Source organism: Pangasianodon hypophthalmus, chromosome 19 (assembly GCF_027358585.1).
Source record: "Pangasianodon hypophthalmus isolate fPanHyp1 chromosome 19, fPanHyp1.pri, whole genome shotgun sequence".
Lineage (NCBI taxonomy): Eukaryota > Metazoa > Chordata > Actinopteri > Siluriformes > Pangasiidae > Pangasianodon > Pangasianodon hypophthalmus.
Genome location: NC_069728.1, coordinates 8,584,991 through 8,607,702, shown reverse-complemented (window position 1 = coordinate 8,607,702; position 22,712 = coordinate 8,584,991). Strand labels below are relative to the sequence as shown.

General features: G+C 37.8%; 1 protein-coding gene across 13 annotated transcripts in view; it reads left to right on the top strand.

The window, feature by feature from the left end:
- LOC113545183 (nesprin-2) overlaps window positions 1–22,712 on the top strand; it is a 103,933-nt gene that overhangs the window by 72,232 nt on the left and 8,989 nt on the right. For all 13 annotated transcript variants that reach the window (XM_053242396.1, XM_053242392.1, XM_053242394.1 and 10 more), the window contains 19 exons: window positions 1,535–1,739; window positions 2,581–2,763; window positions 2,885–3,013; window positions 3,742–3,896; window positions 4,543–4,690; window positions 4,930–5,024; window positions 8,044–8,275; window positions 8,738–8,932; window positions 11,146–11,262; window positions 11,876–12,031; window positions 14,592–14,753; window positions 15,750–15,916; window positions 17,988–18,150; window positions 18,680–18,867; window positions 18,954–19,104; window positions 20,058–20,240; window positions 20,608–20,745; window positions 21,386–21,580; window positions 22,335–22,590. In XM_053242396.1, coding sequence (XP_053098371.1) covers window positions 1,535–1,739; window positions 2,581–2,763; window positions 2,885–3,013; window positions 3,742–3,896; window positions 4,543–4,690; window positions 4,930–5,024; window positions 8,044–8,275; window positions 8,738–8,932; window positions 11,146–11,262; window positions 11,876–12,031; window positions 14,592–14,753; window positions 15,750–15,916; window positions 17,988–18,150; window positions 18,680–18,867; window positions 18,954–19,104; window positions 20,058–20,240; window positions 20,608–20,745; window positions 21,386–21,580; window positions 22,335–22,590 — 3,218 coding nt within the window. The remainder of the gene's footprint in view (window positions 1–1,534; window positions 1,740–2,580; window positions 2,764–2,884; window positions 3,014–3,741; window positions 3,897–4,542; window positions 4,691–4,929; window positions 5,025–8,043; window positions 8,276–8,737; window positions 8,933–11,145; window positions 11,263–11,875; window positions 12,032–14,591; window positions 14,754–15,749; window positions 15,917–17,987; window positions 18,151–18,679; window positions 18,868–18,953; window positions 19,105–20,057; window positions 20,241–20,607; window positions 20,746–21,385; window positions 21,581–22,334; window positions 22,591–22,712) is intronic.

Below are 22,712 nucleotides of genomic sequence, written 5' to 3'. Positions count from 1 at the left end.
AGCACACAACAACGCATGCCATTGCATATTCTTTTTAGTGGAAAGTACCTGATGTGTCCATGCATAAGCCAACAGGCAGTGCTTATGGGGTGCAACTTAAATCATTAATGGTGAGAGGGTGAGGAAGATGAAGGAAAAATATTAGGTTCACATATTAAGATCTGTATAATCCAGTACTAAAAATCTATAAGGGCAGCTCAAGGCAAGCTTCAGCTTGCGAGTGTGTGGAAAAAATACATGCATTTCACCTAGAATTAATCTCTGCCCACAATCATGAGAAAAGAGCAATGCATATCAATGTATTTTCTGATGAATCAAAAATTCCTTGTGAACATAGCCTTAAGCTGTAAAGCTGCAAAATGTTTATGTTATGTACAATGACAGATGTCCCATACATCACTGTTGCTGATATAACTGACAAGCACATGTCCACCAGAATGTAGTGTTTCATGCATATTTGAAAAAGTTGTTTGGTCGTTTGAAGTTGCTTTTCTGTTCTTTCATTTCCCCTCGTTTGCTCAGCCCACTTTCACACTGCAGAGAGTTTCTTGCTGTGTTGATTTATGGAACTAGTGGGGGATGCTGGTTCCTGGAAACACTAAATCTGCCAGTGCTGAGAGAACATTATGTACCTCTGATCATATTATGTCTCAAAACTATTAATGAATACTCTATACCTTTATAATACAAGTACAAGTCAATGCATTTTTGCATACTAAATTTGTACATTATGCCGTTGCTTTTGGATGAAGGGTTTTGTTAAAGATTTGTGTTTGCTTGAACCCTTGATGGAACTGTCCTCAAGTATATTATATAATAGATTATATGTGGCCCATTTTGTGTGGAGATTTGAACAGAGTGTGTAAATTAGGGGTGTAATGCAATCTCTTTATTTGTATCAGTATGAGTTTAGTACTCATCATTAGTATTTGCTGTGGGATGTATGCTGCATTCGGTATAGTCAATGTTATAGATTTAACAAGAAAATATGTCTGAATTGAAATATGTTGATTGCTCCATTGCAGTAAACTATATACAGTGAAGTATATACAGCATAACTCATTTAAAGAGGTGCTACTTTGTTTACTTCAGATGCTATGTGCAGCCAAATTGATTTGATATCATTTGTTGAGCTTGGAGGAACTCCAAGACATATTCTGTGTTTTTTTCCTGGTTGGAGGTTGGGAATTGCGAGTTGAACTGCTAGTCGAGTGCAGCAGTTCCTCAAACTCACATGACTCGCGAGGTGTGTGCGGGACTGTTTTTAATGCCACTAATGGGGTTATTATTTGTGCCGCCACACATCATTTAAGCCATATCGTGGTCATATCTGACAACTTCCTCACGCCTGCATGAAAGTAAAAATCCCCTGTTGACATGACTGTTTTGTTTTGTTCTCTTTAAAAAAATAGTGGACCTCCTACTATATCTGTTCTTGGATCCACCTAGAACACATTAACTGTTCAATTATATATTCATATTTGGTTGCATCCCTAGTGTAAAGTGAAATAGACTGTGTATGTTTGTGTATCAGGTGGGCAGCTGTGGTGCATGACATCAGTTTGGAGCTGCAGAAGGCTCAGATGGAGCTGCAACTCTGGCAGGAGTACAGGCTGCTATATGAGGGCTGCTCTGAGCATTTGAACCATTACCGGGAGCAGTATGAGGCTTTTCTGAGCCTGCTGAAAAACCAGGAGTATGACAACGAGCAGCTTCACAGCAGGATCAACAACATCAGTGTGAGTGATTCACCAGAAGTACACCAGGAAAACAACACCTGCTGGAAAGAAACATCCAACAAAAACAATAGTTCATATAAGTTGTTTTTATGCTGCTCTATAGACACCAGCAGGCACGATGACGTTTAAAAGTTAAAAAAAAAAAAAGTTATTTACCTGCTGCATATTAATCACTAGATTTAGTATTGCATAAAGAGCAGGAGTGAGACTGAAAGAGCTTTATGTTTTAATGACATAAAGGATTTTGGGGATACAGTGTATATTGAGGAAAAGTTAGTCTAATAAGGACTGTGGTGCTTTTGACCCTGGGTGAACATTGAGTTCTGAGTTAGAGCATGGCATTGTTTGCAGGACTAAAAATACCTGCAGGTTCTATAGCTGTGCTTCACAGAACAGGCAGATTGGTTAAATGTTATTTTGAACTGCAAAAACAAGCTCATGCCTCTCTAAAAGAGAGAATGTAAAGATGTGTCCTGACTAATACCAGATTTTTTAAAAAATTGCAGTGGTCCCTGGGGTGGTAAACAGGATACTGTGTAATAGTTCAGAGTGGGAAAACATTACTTGCTAAGCTAAAAATAATCAAGTGGGAGTGAAGATAATATTACATTTACACACAGTGTACACAATGTCTCTGAAATGGACACAACCATTAGTATGCAAATGTAGCACCATATTAATGGTGCAATGCTTGTGTTGCTAAAGGTAAAGTTTCTAGTCATTACAACATGTATTTTCAATCAGAGATTTCCAGACTTATGAAGTGGTAAAAATGAAATTTTTTTGCCTTCACATTTCTTTTTTATATTAATGTTTTGGATTTTATGTGTCCCTTTATCAGGAGTTGGAGGACAAACTGGAAGCATTGCAGGGTAATGTTGGAAATGTATTAGAAGCTTCTAAGCTTCTTATGGTACAGTTAGACCCCCAGGCAGCCCCTGTTATCCAATCAGAGGCCAGGCTTCTCTCACGTGGTCTTGTGCATCTGAGCCAGGCACTAGATAAAACACGGGAACAACTCCAGGTAACATATTTAATTACAATTCCAAAGTAACACAAATAATATTGATTTGCATTGCCTAGAAATTGTCAAACCAATGAAAAACATCGATAAATGTGCATGTTTACATATGCATGTCCCATAGGAGGAGCTGGAACATCATGTCTGTTTCAGTACTGATTTGGAATCACTAATGCAGTGTCTCAGAAGATCTGAAAGTGTGTTGACCTCACCCACCCAGCACACCCCACCCACAAGCATTGAGCACCTAAAGGTGAACCAGTTACAGCACAGTTAACTTATGATGCCTTTCAATATTTACAGTTGATTATCAACTTTTGAACTTAGTAATGAGTAACTATAATAAGTCCACATAAATTAGCATATGTATTAAATGCATGTTTATTTAAAGATATTCAAATAATAATGTGAATTATTTATTTATTTTTAAAGACACATCAAAATAACACATTCAAACTTTCATTGTTAACAATGAGGGTTTTTTTAATGCTGGAGTTTTTAGTTTGTTTATTGCTAATGTTAAATAATATAGGAAATAAAGATTAAGGGAACCTAGATGTAAAATGTCTTACAAACATGCTTTAGAGATTTTTTGTAATTCCTTTGTGATTTTTAAAGCTTACATAAACATTCAATATTAGAATTTAAATTAAAGAATTTAAAACCAGTACCCTATGATATTTGGAACTTTATTTCTGTCCTAATATTTTTTTCTTGTAATCCCCTTTATGAGACAATATAGAAGTGAGAGTGAAATTATATTAAAAAAATTTATGTATATTAATAAATTTCTGTAAAATAAATGTCTGTAAATTTTTCTGTAAAAAGCTTGCAGAGGCAAAAAAAGACTTGTTTTTGATCCCAAAAGCATTATTTTCAAATGAATGGAAATGAAACAGTATTATGAGATTAGATGTTAGAAAATATGTATATTCTCACTTGTGAATTTACATTTTTCTTTCACTCCTTGTGCTCTGTAAGCTGGCTCTTTTGGAGTTGAGTGCACTGACCCCTGACCTCGGAGCCCTGAATGAGCGGAGCCTCAGATTGCCAATTACCGCTTCTGAGGCTGAGCAGCTGCAGGTCCTCAATACACACTGGGTGCAGGTCTTCACCCAGGCCATGAACAGGCACAGGTGTGTGCTGCAGAGATTGATTATCACTTCTGTGAAACATGTTAATGTATTTTGTTTAATTTACCTTTGTGAGAAATCAATGTTTGCCAATGATCTCGGGGGAAGTAGTGTTTCAGTGGTTAAGGTTCTGAGCTAGTGATTGGTAGATTGTATGTTCAAATCATAGGACTGCCTGACAGTTACTGTTGGGTCTTTGAGAAAGGGCTTTAACTCATCTGCTTAGTTGCATGCTTGGTAACTAGTCTTAAACTCATTCATTCATTCATCTTCAGTAATCACTCTATCCTGGTCAGACTTGTGGTGGACCTGGAGAAGATTGGGCATGAGGCGAGACACACTCTGTATGGGGCACCACGCACACACACATTTTCACAAACACTCATTTACACCTAGGGGTGTAAACTTTCCATCATGTTTCTGGAAGGTGGGAGGAAACAGAAGTCCCCAGTGGGAGAACATGAGAAACTCATACACAGTACATAGACAGTAACCCGAGCTCAGGATTATAAAAGCATTTGCCAAATGAATAAATGTAAATCTTGGCATCTTGATGTTAGCTTTGGTTTTTGCACCCTCTTAAGAGAACTGTGATTGTGTGCTAGCCCTTGCTGTGATGTAGTGTGTGACAGTTGTGGTGTTTTGTTAGGGAAATGTATAGTGTGCAGTTGTGTGATCAAAGCTTCCAGCAGAAGTGCCAAGCTTGGATGGTTCTACTGGAGAAACTGGAATCCGGACTCTCCAATGACATTTCTGGAAATGATTCTTCTATGAGAGAACAGCTTGCTCTACACCAGGTTAGAGGTCTATTTCTCTCTATTCTTCCTCAGGGCACTTTATGCTCACTCACTCACTGCAGTGTCCGGATGCAGTAGTAATGTTTTAACAGGTGTCCAGTTTTGACCGTGATCACTCTTTGATGCAATATCTGGCTACTCAAGAATGTAATTATATGTCCTCATAGCTGATTGCTAAAATCAATGAAATTTTAGGAGAACAGATCCCCATTTGAGGTTTCTGTCATGTATTTCTACAGAAGCTGAAGATGGAAGTGCTGATTGGCCAGCAGCTCCTGGATGCTGTGGTCAGAGAGGCATTGAGGCTTTTGGATGAAAATCAGGTAGAAGACAGGTGAGATGCACTGAATGTACATATCGGCACAATCCCTCATCCTACTTTATACTTACTGATTTAACTCCTTCAGACCCTGCAGTCATTGCAATGTAATTATGGATTATAATTATCATAATTATCACATAATTATGGAATCTTTTTCTTCATTAAAATGCTAAAATTAAGAGAATGTTTATTGATTATAAAAATTTAGGGTTTAAATTAAGGCTTCTGTACAGCACTTTCATAATCATTCATTTCTAAAAACTGGGTGTCTATCACAGTGGACATTCAGACTTAACTGATGATTTTGATTGATTTGATCGACTGATGTTGATTTCCTCAAACATATAATGAAGACTGAAGTTTCACCCAGCTCTAAGGCAATTAATAAATTTAAAAAAAAAGGAAAAATAAGAGTAAAAAAATAGATCTTTTTTTTTTTTTTTTAGTAAATGCAAAATGCAAGTGTGCAAAGCAAAAGAGTGCTGAAAAAAATTCTGGAAAGAAGGTCTGCAACAGAATTTTATATAATGTAGTATTAAAAAGATTTGGTATCAAAAATTGTTTTTATGATAACTGCACATGTCTGCATCCAGTGTTATAATTCTATGTGGTTCATACTATAGAGAAATTGCTTTAAAATTGCTCAGAAAATATAAATGAACAAATAAAATAAAATGTAAATAAAATATAGATGAGCTTATAAAGGACAGTTATACAAGTATCATAATAGCTATGCAAAAGCTAGGATTTATACAAAGCAACAGATCTACAAGAATATGTTAGCATTTTTAAGTGTTCCCTGTATTTTTAATTTAGTTTTATATAAAGTATACTAAAAGAAATGAGATAAACAAATTCAAAAACAATACAAAAGACTAGCCATGTTGTGACTATTAAGTTCCAAAGTCCTCTCCTATGGACATGAAAAAAAATTGAAATACATCATGTTTCAAATGTTTTTTAACCTTATTTGCCAAGTGTTGAAATGTAAGAAAAAGCTTATTTTTTGTAATAGAAAAAAATCTGGTTGAGTGCATTTTGCTATTATATCTAAGAAATTAAATTACAGTGGGTGAAATGGATTTCAGCAACTCTGTAGCAATTAAAATGGTGGCTTTCCAGCAGTATTCATCCCATGGTGTAATAGAGCGATCCAACTGAGACCATAGCTCAGAAGAGCAGTACAGGGGAGTTTAGGTCTAAAACAAGCTGGTGTAATGTCAGAAAATAAAGCAGTCTAACCTGGCAGCAGAGAAGTTAGGGTTTGAAAAATAATTCTCTACTTTGATTTTGTTAATAGACATGTAGCTGATCTACGTCAGTGTGAAAGTGTTTTTAATGTGCTATATCATGTTGTGAGCCATGTTTATGTTATTCCTTCATATGAGCTTTGCTCATCTCATGTCTGTGTATTTCATAAGGTGTTGTAGGGTGTAGTTTCTGCTTCTCCACCACAAAACCTTTTGTTTTTTTTTTTTGCTATGACTGCTTGATACTCATGAATATTCATAAGCAGACTTACAGTGTTCATTAATATTTATTACACATATTTATTAGCTGATAACAGCTGGCTTTCATGATGAATATGAGGAACAAGGGAAGCAAATTGTTCAGCTGTAAGGGCAGATCAGTGAGTTTATACTACAGTTAAACACCATGGCTCTAACTGTATTTATGACTGTAATTCAAACAATAGTTTTATACTATTTATACATTAATGTGCATGTTCTAATATATTATGATTTCTGTAGTAACATCTAACTCACATGGACTTTGTGTGGCAGACAATCTACTGTTTATGATCTAAGAAAATAATAAATTAAAAATTGATTTAAAAACATGGTGGTATTTAACAATGAAAAAACGAATAATCTGATTGATATGGTGAAGTTTGAAGATGTTTCTGTAACAGTTTAGCATACCAAAATCTCGGGTGTCAGTGCTTTGTAATGGTCAGTAGGTTTTCCTTCACAGGACAGTCTTCAAGATATAACTTTACGCTTTCTGTTTTAGGAACATGACAAGCTGCATTTTTTGTCTTGACATTTTTACACAAATTTAATTCCATATATTGACTTTTATAATGGAAGTGATAACAGGAATTATCTTGTGGACTTTCCACAACATTAATTGTAACTATAAATGGGTAAAAAGCATGGAAAGTCATTCATTACTAAATTAAAAATTGTAATCATTGGCAGATTGCTGTGTTATAAGAGAAATAAAATACTTTGCAACATGCTTTTGTAGGAAAACTTTGGGGTGGTATTACACCACCATGTCATGGATTATTTTCCAATACCAGCAAGCCCCATTGTGTTTTATTACTTACTTTGCAAGCTCACATCATTATCATAATGTAACTCTGATATACCAGAAGTACACTGAGCTAAAATTGTTTGGCTTTTTGTCTAACTTAAGTGAGCCCAGAAAATGCCATAAAACAACCTTATGTTAACAAAAAATCTATATCAACTTAACTGATGAAAGCTAACACCTACTGGGAAAAAAGCCATTATAGATGTTTATGTAGGTTTTTTTTATGTCTGTTTTCATTAAGTGCTTATGTAGATGTCATATAGCCCTATGAACACTACACTTAGGGAATGTTTTATCTAATTTTACTGTATAATTACTAAACCCTCTAATTAGATCCGTTACTTGTAATGAGAATGAACTTTACTATCAGGTTATGGAGAGTTTTGTCTTTAGGATACAGATGAAGAGGTTTATTTGCTACTTTGCAGTTGGGGTGGCAAATTTCTTGTGGTACTTTACCCCAGCATTTTAAGTTAGTGTTGAGCTCGCTGGCTAGGGTCTGCTCATCAGGAGTCTGTGGGTTGAGTTCTATTTAGATGGTCATGTGATGTAATCTCTAATTTTGAACATCATTTAGAAACACAGTGTGTTTCATAGTGAAGAAACTGAAGAAACCACACCAAAGCACGACACTAAACCATCACTAAATCTTTAATAGTTGTGCAGCTTTTTTGTTTCCTAAAGAGTTCATCTTGGTTTCTGTGGTGTTCAGGAAGGATCTGATTCTGAGGTTGACCCAGCTGAAGGAGCGATGGCGGGGAACACTGCGTAGGGTTCAGCAGCGCAGCAGGTGCCTGGAGCAGCAAACCGAACAATGGAGGCTGTATAGAACAGGCCTGAAAAGACTTTGGAGACTTCTGAAGGACTTAGAACATTTACTGTCACCTGCTGGTTTGGCACCTTGCAGTTTTCAACAGCTTAAACAATCCATTCAGGACTATGAGGTAAGACTGCACAGGATAACTTCGTAGTGTCAGGCATCTTTCTTTCCACTTTTACATCTAAATTCAGTGATAAAAGCTATATGAGTCATGAATGAATGGTGGTCCATACTATAGCAAATTATCATTCCGGGAAGTGTTGCAACAGGTCATCAGGGCCTGTGTGGCTGGTTTTTCATGTTAACCTTAAATGTTAAATTAAATGTGTTCCACACCATAACAGCTGATTTATTGCTCAAATGAATTTGTCCAACCCATCTAAAACTGAAGTAGTGTAAAAATGCTCCTCATCCTTCTGTGGGAGTGGGGAAGGAGGACAGTAGTGGTGCATTGAATGCATGTAGATATAATTGAAGTGCTCCCACTAGATAGCACACCAGACAGCTGCCTGTGTTCCCTGTGCCTAAGACATTAATCAAATTCTTCAGTAGAATTATTAAGTAGTTCCATCTTTGTTTCCCACAGCAGGCTCAGGAGAAGCTGAGCGATCATGAGGAGCTCTACACCCAGACTGTGCAGGTGTGCAGGCAGATCTTACCCCTGGCAGATGTACGGACACAAGCTGAGCTGAAGGCTGAAATTGAGACTTTGCAGGAAGCCTGGGAGCAAAGTAATGGTCTGATTGTGAAGAGGAAGGCTCTCTCTGAAACAGTCATTCAGGTATGCAATCAAAACTCCACACACTGGAGCTCATCTTGGAATTTCAATATCCAGACAAATGTATCTCTATAGGTAGAGAATGACTATCGACAGTATATGCTAGACTTCTTAAAATGTCATGTAGATGCAGACATATTGCTATTCCAGCAAAAGGGTGATCCTTGGGTGACATATTTTATGTTACTATGTGATTCAAGATTAAAGCAATAAGCCAGGAGAGGTGGTTGTTACAGTGACTGTGGGGTGGTTTTAGGGGGTTTTAAGCCAGTGATTGATACCCAGTGGTTAAAGATTAGGACATTCTATGGATGAACAATGGCTTAAGTATAAAGGTTTTATTTTTTTTAAAACCTGGAGTTCCTGTGATGCAGTTACAGTTTTTCTTTTACATCGGCAAACACAGCTCAGCCAATTCAACTTTTACATGCATGACATATTTCACAAAGCATAAAGATATGGTAAAGCTAAGGTACACAAAGTATAAAAAAACATGACAGGGCTTTCATCTACCTCATTAGGGCTTAAACTCCCTACTTATGAAATTCATCACTGACTCACTGAATTCTTTGTTCACCAAAAGCATGAGTCTGCCAAGCTAATGTTTTGCATGGAAGGTTTATTTAGCTGCCAGTGACCTACATACTCAATTTTAGTGCATTTCTCTACTACTGGGTGACAAGCAGATGATAGAATATGAGACATAATGTTGCACTGTTTCACTCATGAGCCTGTTGAACATTATTGATGTTGCAGACCACTATTGCAATCCCACATTGTAATTAAGATCATCTACACATGTTCACATGCAAACCCTTTAGTTGTGTGAGATTTACATAATTTTGCTAGATCAAATCTCTCTATGCATTAACCACTTTTTATTCTGAACTATTGTGGTTTATATTGTACAAATGCCATAATCAATAAGACTCACTAAGGCAAAAAAGACTATTGCACACTCTAGAAAAGTGATTATGACCTTATGTAGCTCTTACAGATTGATATAACATCCATGTTACTACAATAAAATAAATTTGGAAATGTATGTAAATCTATTTAATGTTATTTGCTGAATTTGTTTTTGTTGCACTTACATATTTTACTTAAGTGGAAACTTTGCCCTTAATTTAAATACATTGAGCCATGAAACTTTTATCAAAGGGTAATTCATAAAACTTTTATATTCATAATATTCATAAAAACATTATCTAACATATTCACCGTTATGTGACTCTGAAAACTACCAAAACTACACTGAGGTACAAAACTGACACCCATGGCTTTTTTTTTTTTTTGAATAAGGCTTATGAATGCTTATGTAGATTTATTCCAGTTGTCATGAAGGGCTAAAGTAGTAAAGCCCTATACACAACAACTTTAAGTAAAGTGTTACCAAAAGGCTTGCTAAGGTTGAGTTTAGACATCAGCTCTGCAGGATAGTAGATTTGTGGGAGCAACATGGAGTACTACTGCATCAGTATGTTCATTTTTAGAATAGAGTTCCGCTCTGAACTGGTAAAAGTGTGAAAATGATATTTGTAAGGTGTAATCATACAACATTACTCCCTTCATTAGGCTGGACTGATTAAATTCACACATGTAGCTATTCAAAGCATGGATAATTGTTCAAGGTGTATTATTAGTGTAATGGGAAATGTCAGTATTTTGGATATTTGGAGATTATAGTTAGATGATAGTAATCTTGCCTGGTGTGTTAGCCTCATGAAGGACTCTCACTAGAACTCTCTCACTGGACTCTAACCCCATTTCCATTTGTAAGTATGTTATGCTCATATTCCATCTATGCCGTCTGTTGGTGTGAATTTGTCAAAGGTGCCTTTTGGTTCTACAGTCACATTCACACATAGCCAGCTCTGACTGGTTCTTCTGTTTGGGACAATGCTTAGCAGGAATGATCACCTTACTTGATTATCCAAGGGGAACCAGAGATCACTCCTGTTATAATAACCTCACAGAGGCATATGACATCAGTTGAATCTGATTAGGTCTAAGGTAACACGAGTAAATAGACCCAGTACTGTAATGGTTTGACTTCCCAAACACTTCTGCTCCTTTTTGTAATGTAAGCTTATTTACAATAGATTGGAATCTTTATGATAAATATTTCTTTTGCATTTGGTAGGCAAATTCACAATGATAAAAAAGTACCCCTTACCTTCCACATCCTAAAAGCAATTTCTTCTGCTTTGTTCTAGAACTGGAGTTGCTGTGAGGATGGACTTGCTGATAGTGCGCTCCATCTGAGAGAGATTGCTGTCAAACTAAAGCAGCCACTGCCAGACAACATAGAGCTTCAGGAGAAGCTCTTCAAGGTACTTGATTTTAACTGAAATAGTGTCTAAGTGGATTGGTGTTGGACTGATTTATAAGGGTGACACTGCAGAGTTGCACTGGCAGAAAAAAACCTGTATTTAAAAAATCATGCTCAACACTAATCAACAATAATTTTTTTTTTTAATTTTTGCCTTCACAATTCAAAGATTGTGATTGAAGTTTTCTAGCAACCATTAACACGTGCTATGGCCATTTAGAGGACACTTAAATTGATGGAATCACACAGTTTTGGAGTTGATCTTGTCTAATTTCCTTAATGATTAAAGGAGGAGTTTTGTCATTATGTGATTCAACAGAAACTCTTTAGCAACTAAAAAAAAAATCAGCTGTAGGGCCAAGAGGTTGAGGAAGAATCACCTCCCCTTCTGGGCTATTTTACATTTGTAAGTGTCCCTCCCTCCGCCCCTGCCCCCTCATTCTACACTTCTCCACTCACCCCCATTTCCCCCTTTCCGCCCCTTCCCTGCCCCCTTGCAACCAGCAGGCCTTAATCCCAAACGCTAGGACAGAGTGACAGGGAGAGAGAGGACTAGGCTTAGCGTGCAGCAGGAGCGAGGATTCAGCTCAGTGTCGGCTGCTGTGTTAATGCAGGAGGACGAGAACTCTTTGGAGCTGTGGGCTGGAGGATTGAGGGAGCTGGTCACCATGAAGACAGACATCTCGCAGTATGTGCTGCCCACAGACACGATGCTTCTCCAGGGACAGGTGGAGGAACTGCACAGCCAGTGGGAAGAACTTTGCCTGAAGGTGAGTGAAAGAGAGAGGGAAAAGAGAGGAGGTGGTGGGGCAGGGGACTGGTGTTCCGGCACACAATACACTCACCATTAGGGCCTCTGGAAATGAGGGGGAAAGAATGCACAGCCCACACATAAGAAAAGAGAGGGAAAGTCTTAAACATTCTGAAAACATGTTTATGATTTTTAATAAAGTGGTGATACATTTTGGAATGGTGACAGCTTTGTGTAAGCTCTTGGATTACTCCAATTTAGTTAAAGTGCTACTCTGACTATGTCTATGCTGCTAGTTTAATTTTCAAAAAAGCCACGGTTGGTCTTAGAAGTCTTTAAGCGTTGATTAATGTGTTGATTAAAGTTTTCACACCCTTGTGACAAAATAAAGAAGGCAAAAAACATTTATTTGTTATATTTCACAACTGTTCATTTGTTATCACAAGTAGCAAAAATGTGAAATAGTGTTTATGTTATCAAAATGATTTGACTGCAAAAATCTCCCTTTCTGAATATGATATAAATATTTTCTAATAATGTGTGTGCTTTTATAACTGCCTCCAAACTCTTTGATTACTCCCTGATTGGCTTTTGGATCTCTCCCTTTTAATATTAACCCCCTATTCTTCTTGACATATCTGCTTTCTTCACATCTGCAGACCAAATGTTTGACTCCTTTATTTGGTTCATTTCAAGCTATTTCCCTTGTTGATTTTGCCTTGTTTTGAATTGTTGTCTTTTTGAAGGATACACCCACATACAACTTTTACCATTTCAGAAATGTTGTTTCTTGTAGATAAATTGTGTAATAGAGGTTTTATTTTCCTCCCTCACCCATAAACCATGGGGGGTGCAATTTTATTGTTTTGAGTTCTGGAGCATGCTGACAACTTAATGTTCAGGTTTAATATAGAGTGCAGGTGACTGTCCTGCTGGGCTGTAAAGTTTAATGTCTCAATGGCTTACCAATGGGGAGAAGTTTACACAAACTGTAAACAGTTGTCTTGAGTAGTTAACAGTTATGTAGCCTTCTTATGCAGAGATTAGATGTGTAGGTAACTTGATAACACAGAAATGTTTTGCTCAGTAAAGGTTTATTGGTGATTAACTTCCCTACGGTAAGTGTGTGTGCTTATTAGATGACAACAGGTTGCAGGTGGACTCAGTCACTGGAATTGGATAGCATATGGCTAAGCAAGGCCATGCTCAGGCTGTTAGGTCTAGATCTTTTGTGTGATTGTGTGAAAACACGTCCTCTTGAGCCAATGGGAATCACAATAGGTCTCTGCCTCTGGGCAATAGTTATCTGCTATGTTAAATTGTGTAGCCCCAGCTCATGAAATTGCATTAAAAGCCAAAATGGTTAAAACAGTGGGTGTAAAATGAGCCTGATGCTTTGACCCTGGGGGAGCTTGAATACTTAGAAGGAGACTCCATTCACTAAGCAACCAGTCATTATAAAAATAGACCTGGTAAATTTCACTTGAAAGCTCTTAGTTGCACTCTGCTTATAAATATATTGGCAGTTAGACGGCAGACAAAGATCCTGCCATTTCATTTTCTTTCAAGTTCCCAGGTGTGAAGTTAATGGAATTCTGAGAAAAGGATGCACTTAAGACTCAGCGATATTTGAATGACATAGGGACTGAGGGAACTGAACCGTTAATGTCCCCTACTGTGCTATGGTTCTTGCAGAAACTAATAAAGGAGCCCTTACTGTCAGGCTGTGCTTGTAGCTTTCGGAGCTACATTGGCTTTAACTTTTATTCAAAGCTTAACTGTATTTCATCCATCTCACTCCATGACATGCACGTTTTCTGTTAAAGCCCCTCATGTGTAAGGTGTTTTTGAGCTTTTAGTAAGAGGTAGGCACATTTTTTGACCTGTCTTCTTAAGAGGAGCCTTTTGAGCTTTTTGAGGAGACAAAGAATTTCGTTTGAAACCATAAGGGGCAATCCTTTAGTTTTAGGTAAGGTTAGACATGTATAGCAAGCCCTACTCTGCATTAAAATCTAAAAATAAATTAAATTTCAGTGTAATTAAATGTTGTTTTTATTTGTATAGGGCTTTTAACAATAGTCCCTAAGCAGCTTTATAGAAATCCAGAGAGTAAACCAGAGATGACAGTGGCAAGAAGAAACTCCCTGAAATCACACGAGGAACCAGACTCAAAAGGGAATTCATCCTCTTCTGAGTGACACCTGATAGTGGATTTATAAATCATTAAACTTCTAAAACTATATACTATAAAAACAAACAGTACAAAAAGGGTGTTAAAAGGATGTTCACTATGAGCAAATTGTATAAGAGCGCAGGATAGAGTTCATGATTACAGCAGCAGCTCATATGTAGTTCTTAAGTCTGAAGCATCCAGGTGAGATTTTCCCATGAAATAAGGGTGATACTTGGGCATAAATTGTTTTGGAAATGCAAATCTTTATGGTATCTGTGGGGGATCATCCAGAGTCAGATTATTACATATTGAAAGAGCAAGTTTGGTGATCATTTTTTAAAGTTCTGTCTGCTTGTCACACTTGCTGATAAATCCCAGTTCACACTGAATTTGTCTCTGTGTGAAGGTGTCCAAGCGTAAACAAGAGATTGCCGACCGCCTGAATGCTTGGACCATTTTCAACGACAAACACAAGGAGCTTTGCGAGTGGTTAGCACAGATGGAGAGAAAGGTTATACACAGCAGCGATTACTTCAGCATCGAGGAGATGGTTGAGAAACTGAAAAAGGTAACAACAACCATCTAGGTTGGAACGTTTGCATGTTATCATTTTGTGACTCTTCCTGTTTGTTTATAAAGAAAATAATATGGAAATTGGAGATGGGTTTGGGACATCCTGAGGCAGGACCAGGTACAGGCTGTTTTTGAACTGTTTGATTTCAGGTTTTCATAGAGCTACTATTCTGCCATAATCTTTCAAAGTAAGAAATATAAATAGGGGAACTGTCAAATGTAATGAAATGTCTATGAAAGGAACATAATTAGGCTTCTTTCTTATGAGACCTCACACTGTACTTTTGGCTGTGTTTTATTTAATCCTTTAACAATATATAACAAAATAATGTATGTATCGATTTGCTGATCATTTAACAAGCTGAAAATAGATCATTTTTTAACAAACTTAAATTTTCATTTATTTCCTCACTATCATTTTATTAAATTGAACAATGTAGGTAGTTAGGTCAACTTAATGTGTAAAATTATAGGGTCAGCACTAACCATTCATGTAGTATATGGGACTCTTTTGTTCTTTCACAACAATGTCTCTCATCATCTGTAAGTGTTGCATTATACACAGGATACTCATTAGCACATAGTTTACTGTAGAGTTCTTTCACTAGGTTCACAGTGGCCCAGTGATAATCAGAGACCTGAAAGCAGCCATTGTTTTTCCTGGGCATCGTTAGTGGCAACAGCCAGTGGATGGCTGATCAAAATGAGCAAGGCCAAACTGAACAAAACAGGTGAAGCCACAAAAGCTCACTAGCTATAGAGAGAAAAAGTAGAAGGGTCAGCAGGAGTCTTTGCCTCTCCAAATTCAAATTAAGGCACCTTGAAATGTTCAGTCTTTAATAAGAGATCCTGCTGAGAGCTGGGCCACAGTTTTGACAGCTGCTAGGCCTAGGCCAAGGCTTTGTTTGAGATGGATTTGTTAACAAGTAAAACATAGAGGACCCAGAGTCCTTTTGAAAGCAATAGGAGCTCACTGTTTGTATCTCGCCAGGACTGCATGGAGGAGATTAACCTCTTCAGCGAGAATAAGAGCCACCTTAAGCGGCTGGGGGAGCAGCTGCTTTTAGCTAGCGACCAAGCCAAAGAGGCCAACATCCATGGTGTACTGCAAGATGTCAGTGACCGTTGGCAGCATCTGTTTGACCACATTGAAGCCAGGTGAGAAAAAAAACAGGGTCATAATATGAGAAGAGGTGCATTATGGGTCTTATGTATTCCTGTAAATAGAACACCTGTGTCGACTCAACTGTACAGATTCCAGCAATTACATGGTACTCTTATTAGATGGTTCTAAATTATATGATATCCTTTAACCCACCAAAATGTTATAAGTAGCTTGACTCATATTTATTCATTTTACAAAGAAAACCCTAAATATCTACACAAAATGTATTTGTGAATTGGCTTAGTCTTGTTATTTAATGGCACTAATTCATTATCCACACAAGTCAGGTTATGAGGTTTAAGTTGCTTGTGTCAAGCAGTATGCTGAAAGCTGGTTATCAACTAATACTACATGCTTAATCATCTGCAAGCTAGCTAGCCACTAGAGTATGACTGTTAGCTTGACATTAAATAAGGAAGAAAATCTAATTAGATTTTCTAAACATCTAAATTAGACTTACTGAATTAGTTTACTGAAGCACACTTAACCCTGCAAAGCTAGCACATGTAACAGCTAGCTTTACTCAGAAAGGAAGTTGGTAAACCAGCAATAAATATTTTATATAATTTTAAATGAACACTGTGGTTGATTTAGTGTTTCCTTTATGTGTCAAACTTTTATATTACATGGAAATCTACTTTTTTGTGTATTTTGTGTCTTTATACCCTATAGTCACTGTAGCCAAATGGGCTTTTTCATAAAGACTTATGTTTTGCCTGTAGGGTTATTATTATGCCCTAGAGCTAATGGTTTGCATTTGTAAGAAATAGAACTAGGAGTTTTCTACTGAGGTGTTTTCCTCCTGTGTATCACTTCACTGATGTACTCAGACCATGACATGGACAGAGTCAGACAGATGGTGCTAGCGGTGGAGGCAGGGATTTAGCTAACCTTTACTAGTGTTGGCTTTGCCATATGGCTTGCCTGGATATTGCAGTCAATCCACAGCCCTATGTGGAGTCCCATTCTTGTTTATGTGTATGTCTGTGTGTGTATTTGTATGTGGTGAGGAGGGGTGGGGGTGTTGGGGGGAGGGGAGTATGAGACATGTCATGTCATATTAGCTATGTGACACAATGGGGTCAGGTAAGCAGTATCAACTGTGTCGCAGGCCATGTTCACGAGACCATGCTGTCAATTCTGTTCTCAATGGCTTCTGATCGTACCATTGAAATGCACTTGGTATAATCCCCGTGAAGCACAAAGCAGCTGTCACAGTCAGCAGAGATGATTGGGTTTGAGCAGAGATTATAGAGGCACCTTTTCCGGTTGAGTTTAGGGACAAGCATAACATTGACAGGATTTTCTTTGCCGATTATCTATCAGATCTCAGCTTCCAAAGAGCTTCCAAAATTAAAAATTTGGCAGCTACTGTTGTGTAAAAGCTATACAAACCACTAAGTTGAGCTTCATTTTATGTATGAAAGGTTCTATACAATATTATGATGATGATGATGATTGTTATTATATTTTATAACATTATTATTATTATTATTATTATTATTAACTTTCGAAATCAGTTTAAAATTCATTCATATAAAACATTTGAGCAAAAGCCACTGATATAGCACTCGCTTTGAATTCATGCAAAATCCTCATGAGATCAGGTTTTCTGTTTTACATTATATTTTATGGGTAAACTATGTGCTTCTTCAGCAAAAATGCTTCTTGACTATTTTTGATCAGGTTATAATACAGCTCTATTCATGACCCAACTTTTGAACTGCCGTCTTTGTGTCTGAAGTGAGGGTAACTATGGTTACTTGTTTTGAGCGGGGATATTGGTGGTAGTGCGTTGCCATGTTGCCAAGGTGCCTTTTGAGAGACAGGGAGACACCTTGGGCTCTGCAGTACAGATAAAAGCCTTTAGGAGGACAACGAAGAGAGAACAGCAGTGGACATGCTCTCAAATGTACCTTTTATAGAAATCTGGGTGAAGTTGCATTTATGTTAGCAAAATTTTAGTGCTCAGTGCAGTGGTGTCTGTTTTTGGTGTATGAGAGAAAGGAACCATTTTGCACATGCATTTGTGTTACATCTGCCCCCCCTTATATCTGTTTTCAGAGTGAACAAGCTGAAAGAGACTCTGGCTGCTGTGCAGCAACTAGATAAGAACATGAGTAACCTGCGGAGCTGGCTGTCGCGCATTGAGGCGGAGTTGACCAAGCCTGTACACTACAGCATCTGCAATGTAGAAGAGATCCAGAAGAGAATGGAAGAGCAGCAGGCAAGCAACTAGTTTTAATTTTAGGACCTGAAAATATGAACATCAGCTACTGTTTAGAGTTTATTTACTAATCACCAGAAGCGGCAGTAGAAAAATCATGTGAGCATGTATTAACTGCACAAGAGAAGTGTTAATACTGAAATTGTGCACCGCAGTACTCACAAAATACAATAAACTATAGATTTCTTAGGCAGTTGCAAGTTTGATCAAAAGAGAGGCGTGGCTAAGTACCCACTATTCACAATTGAGTGCTTTTTCTTGCTTGAAATCCACTCTGGTGAGGAGCAGTATCAGTTCCAGTCCCACTGCCAGACTACTTGATGTAATCACCATGAAATTCAGGTTTTTGGTAATGCACATAAATACATGCAAGAACTACTCAATGGCATTTGAGGGCAATATTAAATATATAATTATTCCATTATTCCAGCCACAGCAAAAGTGTTTTTCACTCTCAACTTAGTGTTTTCTGGCACTGTTAGTACCAAACACTTTAGGCCCTTGAATACTAATACATCTGTGTATTCAGGAGCTGCAGCGGGACATTGAGCAGCACACAGAGGGCATAACATCTGTCCTCACTTTGTGTGACATGCTGCTGCATGATGAGGATGCCTGCAGCAGCAACAGTGAAAATGATTCTATCCAGCTGACCACTCACAGTCTGGACCAGCGCTGGAGAAACATCTGCTCCATGTCCTTAGAGAGGAAGATAAGGTATGGACTAGACCTCTAGACATACTGTATTCACATGCAAAATGTTATATTATGAAATAAACATACAATATCATCTAACTTTGCAGGATTGAGGAGACATGGAGGCTGTGGTGTAAGTTTCAGGAAGATTACTTGCAATTTGAAGACTGGCTAAACATAGCTGAGCACACTGCTGCTGAACCCGAGTCATCTGATGTTCTTTATACCGTGGCTAAAGAGGAGCTCAAGAGATATGAGGTGAGATTCAGCTCTAACAAGTCTTATGTCACATTTGAGACATCTTGCAGTGACATATTATATGCATACAAAGACAGTGTAATGTATGGTGCGAGTGTGTACTTTATTGTGGATTTTTAAATCCAACAATAATAATCCAAGTGAATAGATAGAGTCAAAACACAAACAGACAAAGTTTTTTTTTTTTTTTTTTTTTTAATTTGTATAGCGCCTTTAACATTGGACATTGTCACAAAGCAGCTTTACAGAAATATATAAATTCAGGATATACATTTAAAATTTATGCATTTATCCATAATGAGCAAACCAGAGGCGACAGTGGCAAGGAAAAACTCCGAGACGATATGAGGTAGAAACCTTGAGAGGAACCAGACTCAAAAGGGAACCCATCCTCATCTGGGTGACACTAGTGCAATTATAAATAATTAAATAATTCCCTTCGATAACTGTATACTATATGGTCAAAAATAGAATGCAATTGTGTAACCACGAAAGTTTGTAATAGTTTACACCTTAAGTCTACTTGGTTGCAGTTATCAACTGTTCACTGATGGAGTTAAAAAAAAGATTATATATAATGAGAAAAGAGGGAAACTGGCAAGGGTCTAACCCAGGAAAATGTGGAAATTGAAAATACCGTGATTCAAGGAAACAAGGCTTGGACTTAACGACAGTAATGCTCTATGCACCAATGTGGTATAAATATATAACTAATCAGAACTAAACACAGAACAGGTTAACACAATCACACAACACACCAGTGATAGAACAGCGCTAGAACAAAAAGCAAAGCAAACACAAGCACATGGTGTTTGTCACTATAGAAACCAAGACACATGACACACAATATATTACAAGCATACTGAGAATATTGCAGTAGATTCCTCTTACTGGCCAACAGTCTTTCCTGAAAATATTGAATGGTTTGCTGTCATACATACTTTTTCTCTCAGGCATTCCAGAGAGAGGTACATGAAAAGCTGGCCCAACTAGAAATGATTAATAGCCAATTCCGACGGCTGGCCCGGGAGAACCGCACTGACTCAGCAAACAGGCTGCAGACCATGGTGCACCAGGGCAACCAGCGCTGGGACGCTCTGCATAAAAGAGTGGCAGCCATACTGCGCAGGCTGAGGGTGAGTCCAGCACATGGTATTACTTTTTCCACTTGGCCTTATTAGTGTTAGACACACAAATACTGATCACTATATTATGTAGCCTTATAGCTCCTTTCACAAACTCCTCTATCCTTTCTTAAGTCTTAAGTCTTCTTAAGTTATACATATTGAGCATCACGTAACAGAATGTTCACAACTGTTATTACACTTACCTATAATAAATTAAACATTATCTTTTACAATTTTGTGATGAAAAAGGATGAGAAATACTAGAGAGATAGAGGTCTAACTGGTAAAAAAAAATAAAGTAGAGGCCATGGATCACAATTGACTTGAGGTATGCATTTAACAGTTGAGGGATTCACCACTTTCTCTGTCCCTGCAGCATTTTACAGCTCAGAGAGAGGATTTTGAGGGGACACGGGAGAGCCTGCTGGTCTGGCTGACTGAGATGGACTTGCAACTTACCAATGTGGAGCACTTCTCAGAGAGTGACATTGAACACAAGCTGAAAAAGCTCAAAGTAAATATAAACTTCTGGTACATATTAGGACCTGTTACTCCAGACCTAGAAAATGCATTTTTGATGAATAATATCCCTGACTGATATTTGTCGAAATATCTTTGAGCGGGAGTTGCTCAGGACATCAATAGACTAGGTGGCTGAATACACATAAAACATGGATCAGCAATCTGTTAATAAACTAAGAGAAACTCCACTATCACACTATCTGTATTCCCATAAAATTCACTACCTGCACTTCAGTTACTCCCACTTCCTGTAATTCTGACTCAGATTATGAATAATAGAAACAGATAATTAACCTCACTGTAGCATATTTGTCAGAATACAGATGAGAAACAAGTTACATGTCTCAACTTCCATGATATGATGCAGTCCAGCTACACTAGGCTTGTTTAGTGTTGTTAAAATATATATTGTTTTATACTGTATATTGTGTATAAAAAGGGTTCTTTGAGGGGTCTTTGGATAGTTAAAGGTTTTTGGCTACCTTAAGGGGTTGTACTTGGAACCCTCTGGTGTAGAGTTTTACAGCGAATGTTTAGGATTCTCTTGATGATATAACCCATAGAACCCTCTGGGGTGCGTGAGCAGCATTTTATTCATGCGGCTGTACTCTTGTGTCTGTCCATGTTTAAAGGGTCTCAAGAAGAAGATAACTCGGAACACAGATAAGATCGACGCTCTGATTGTGTTCGGTGAGGGTCTGATTCAGAGGAGTGCTCCCCTGGATGCTGTGCTTATAGAGGATGAGCTCGAAGAACTGCATTCCTACTGCCAGGAAGTGTTCAGCCGAGTTGGCTGCTTCCACCAGCGCCTCACCAGGCCTCAGCCTGTATGCTACACTTTACTCTCTTCATCTACATCCTATTAATTTCTCATTATCAGTTTTAAAAAGTGTTAGTTAATGAATAAATCAATGTGACTTAAGCTCTGTTTCAGTGGGACAAATGGTAGCTGGCATGAAAAGGCTAAGACCTATTCCAAGGTTACAGTGTATGCAGTGTGTTTTCAGGCATTCATCTCTAAAAATCACAAAAAAATCTCAGCTACATTTCATCTGTCCCAAGAACTAAAATGACTAAAAGTAAAACAGCAACTGAAATATTAGATGTTAAATTATAAATAAAAAATTAAAATCCCACAAAAAACTAAAACTCACTAATTAAAATTACAATTTATTTAAAATAAAAACTGAGAATAATATTAAAGTATTAAATATTAAAATTAATTATAATATTAAAAACATACACTCACCATCCACTTTATTAGGAACACTGTTCCACTGTTCAGTCTGGATGAGTCTGTGCCCACTGTAGCCTTAGATTCCTGTTCTTGGCACCAACAAACATGTCATTGTCAAAGTCACTGATATCACATTTTGTACCCATTCTTATGTCTGATGTGAACATTGACTGAAGCTCTTGTCCTGTATCTGCATGGTTTTATGCATAGGCCAAATGATTGGTAATTGTATGAATGTCCAGTTGTACAGGTGTTCCTAATAAAGTGGTCAGCAAGTGTATAGTAACACTCTTTCATAGACCTACTCATTACTCATGTCCTTTCCCTCTCTGCATTGTTTCTAGCTGTTGGACAAACCCGAGCTCTGTATCAGCAAGAGCACTGCAGGGATGGAAGTTTCTGATGTAGCCGACGCAAGCAATGACACATTCACCAGCCAGGCCTCCATGTCCCTCCTGGCTCCCCCACAGGAACGGTCAGGCTGTGAGACACCGCTCAGTGTTGACTCCATCCCCCTGGAGTGGGACCACACTGGAGATGTGGGTGGTTCCTCCTCACATGAGGAGGATGATGATGCAAGTTTCTTCAGCTGCCTCTCAGGTAACTACTGAATACTAAGCATGCTGTTGGCTAGTATGCTGTCCAAAGCCAGGGATGGCCATTGGCTCTAACTAGTGATGATTAACCAAGAAGTAGTTGTTATGTCACAATTGATAAGTAAA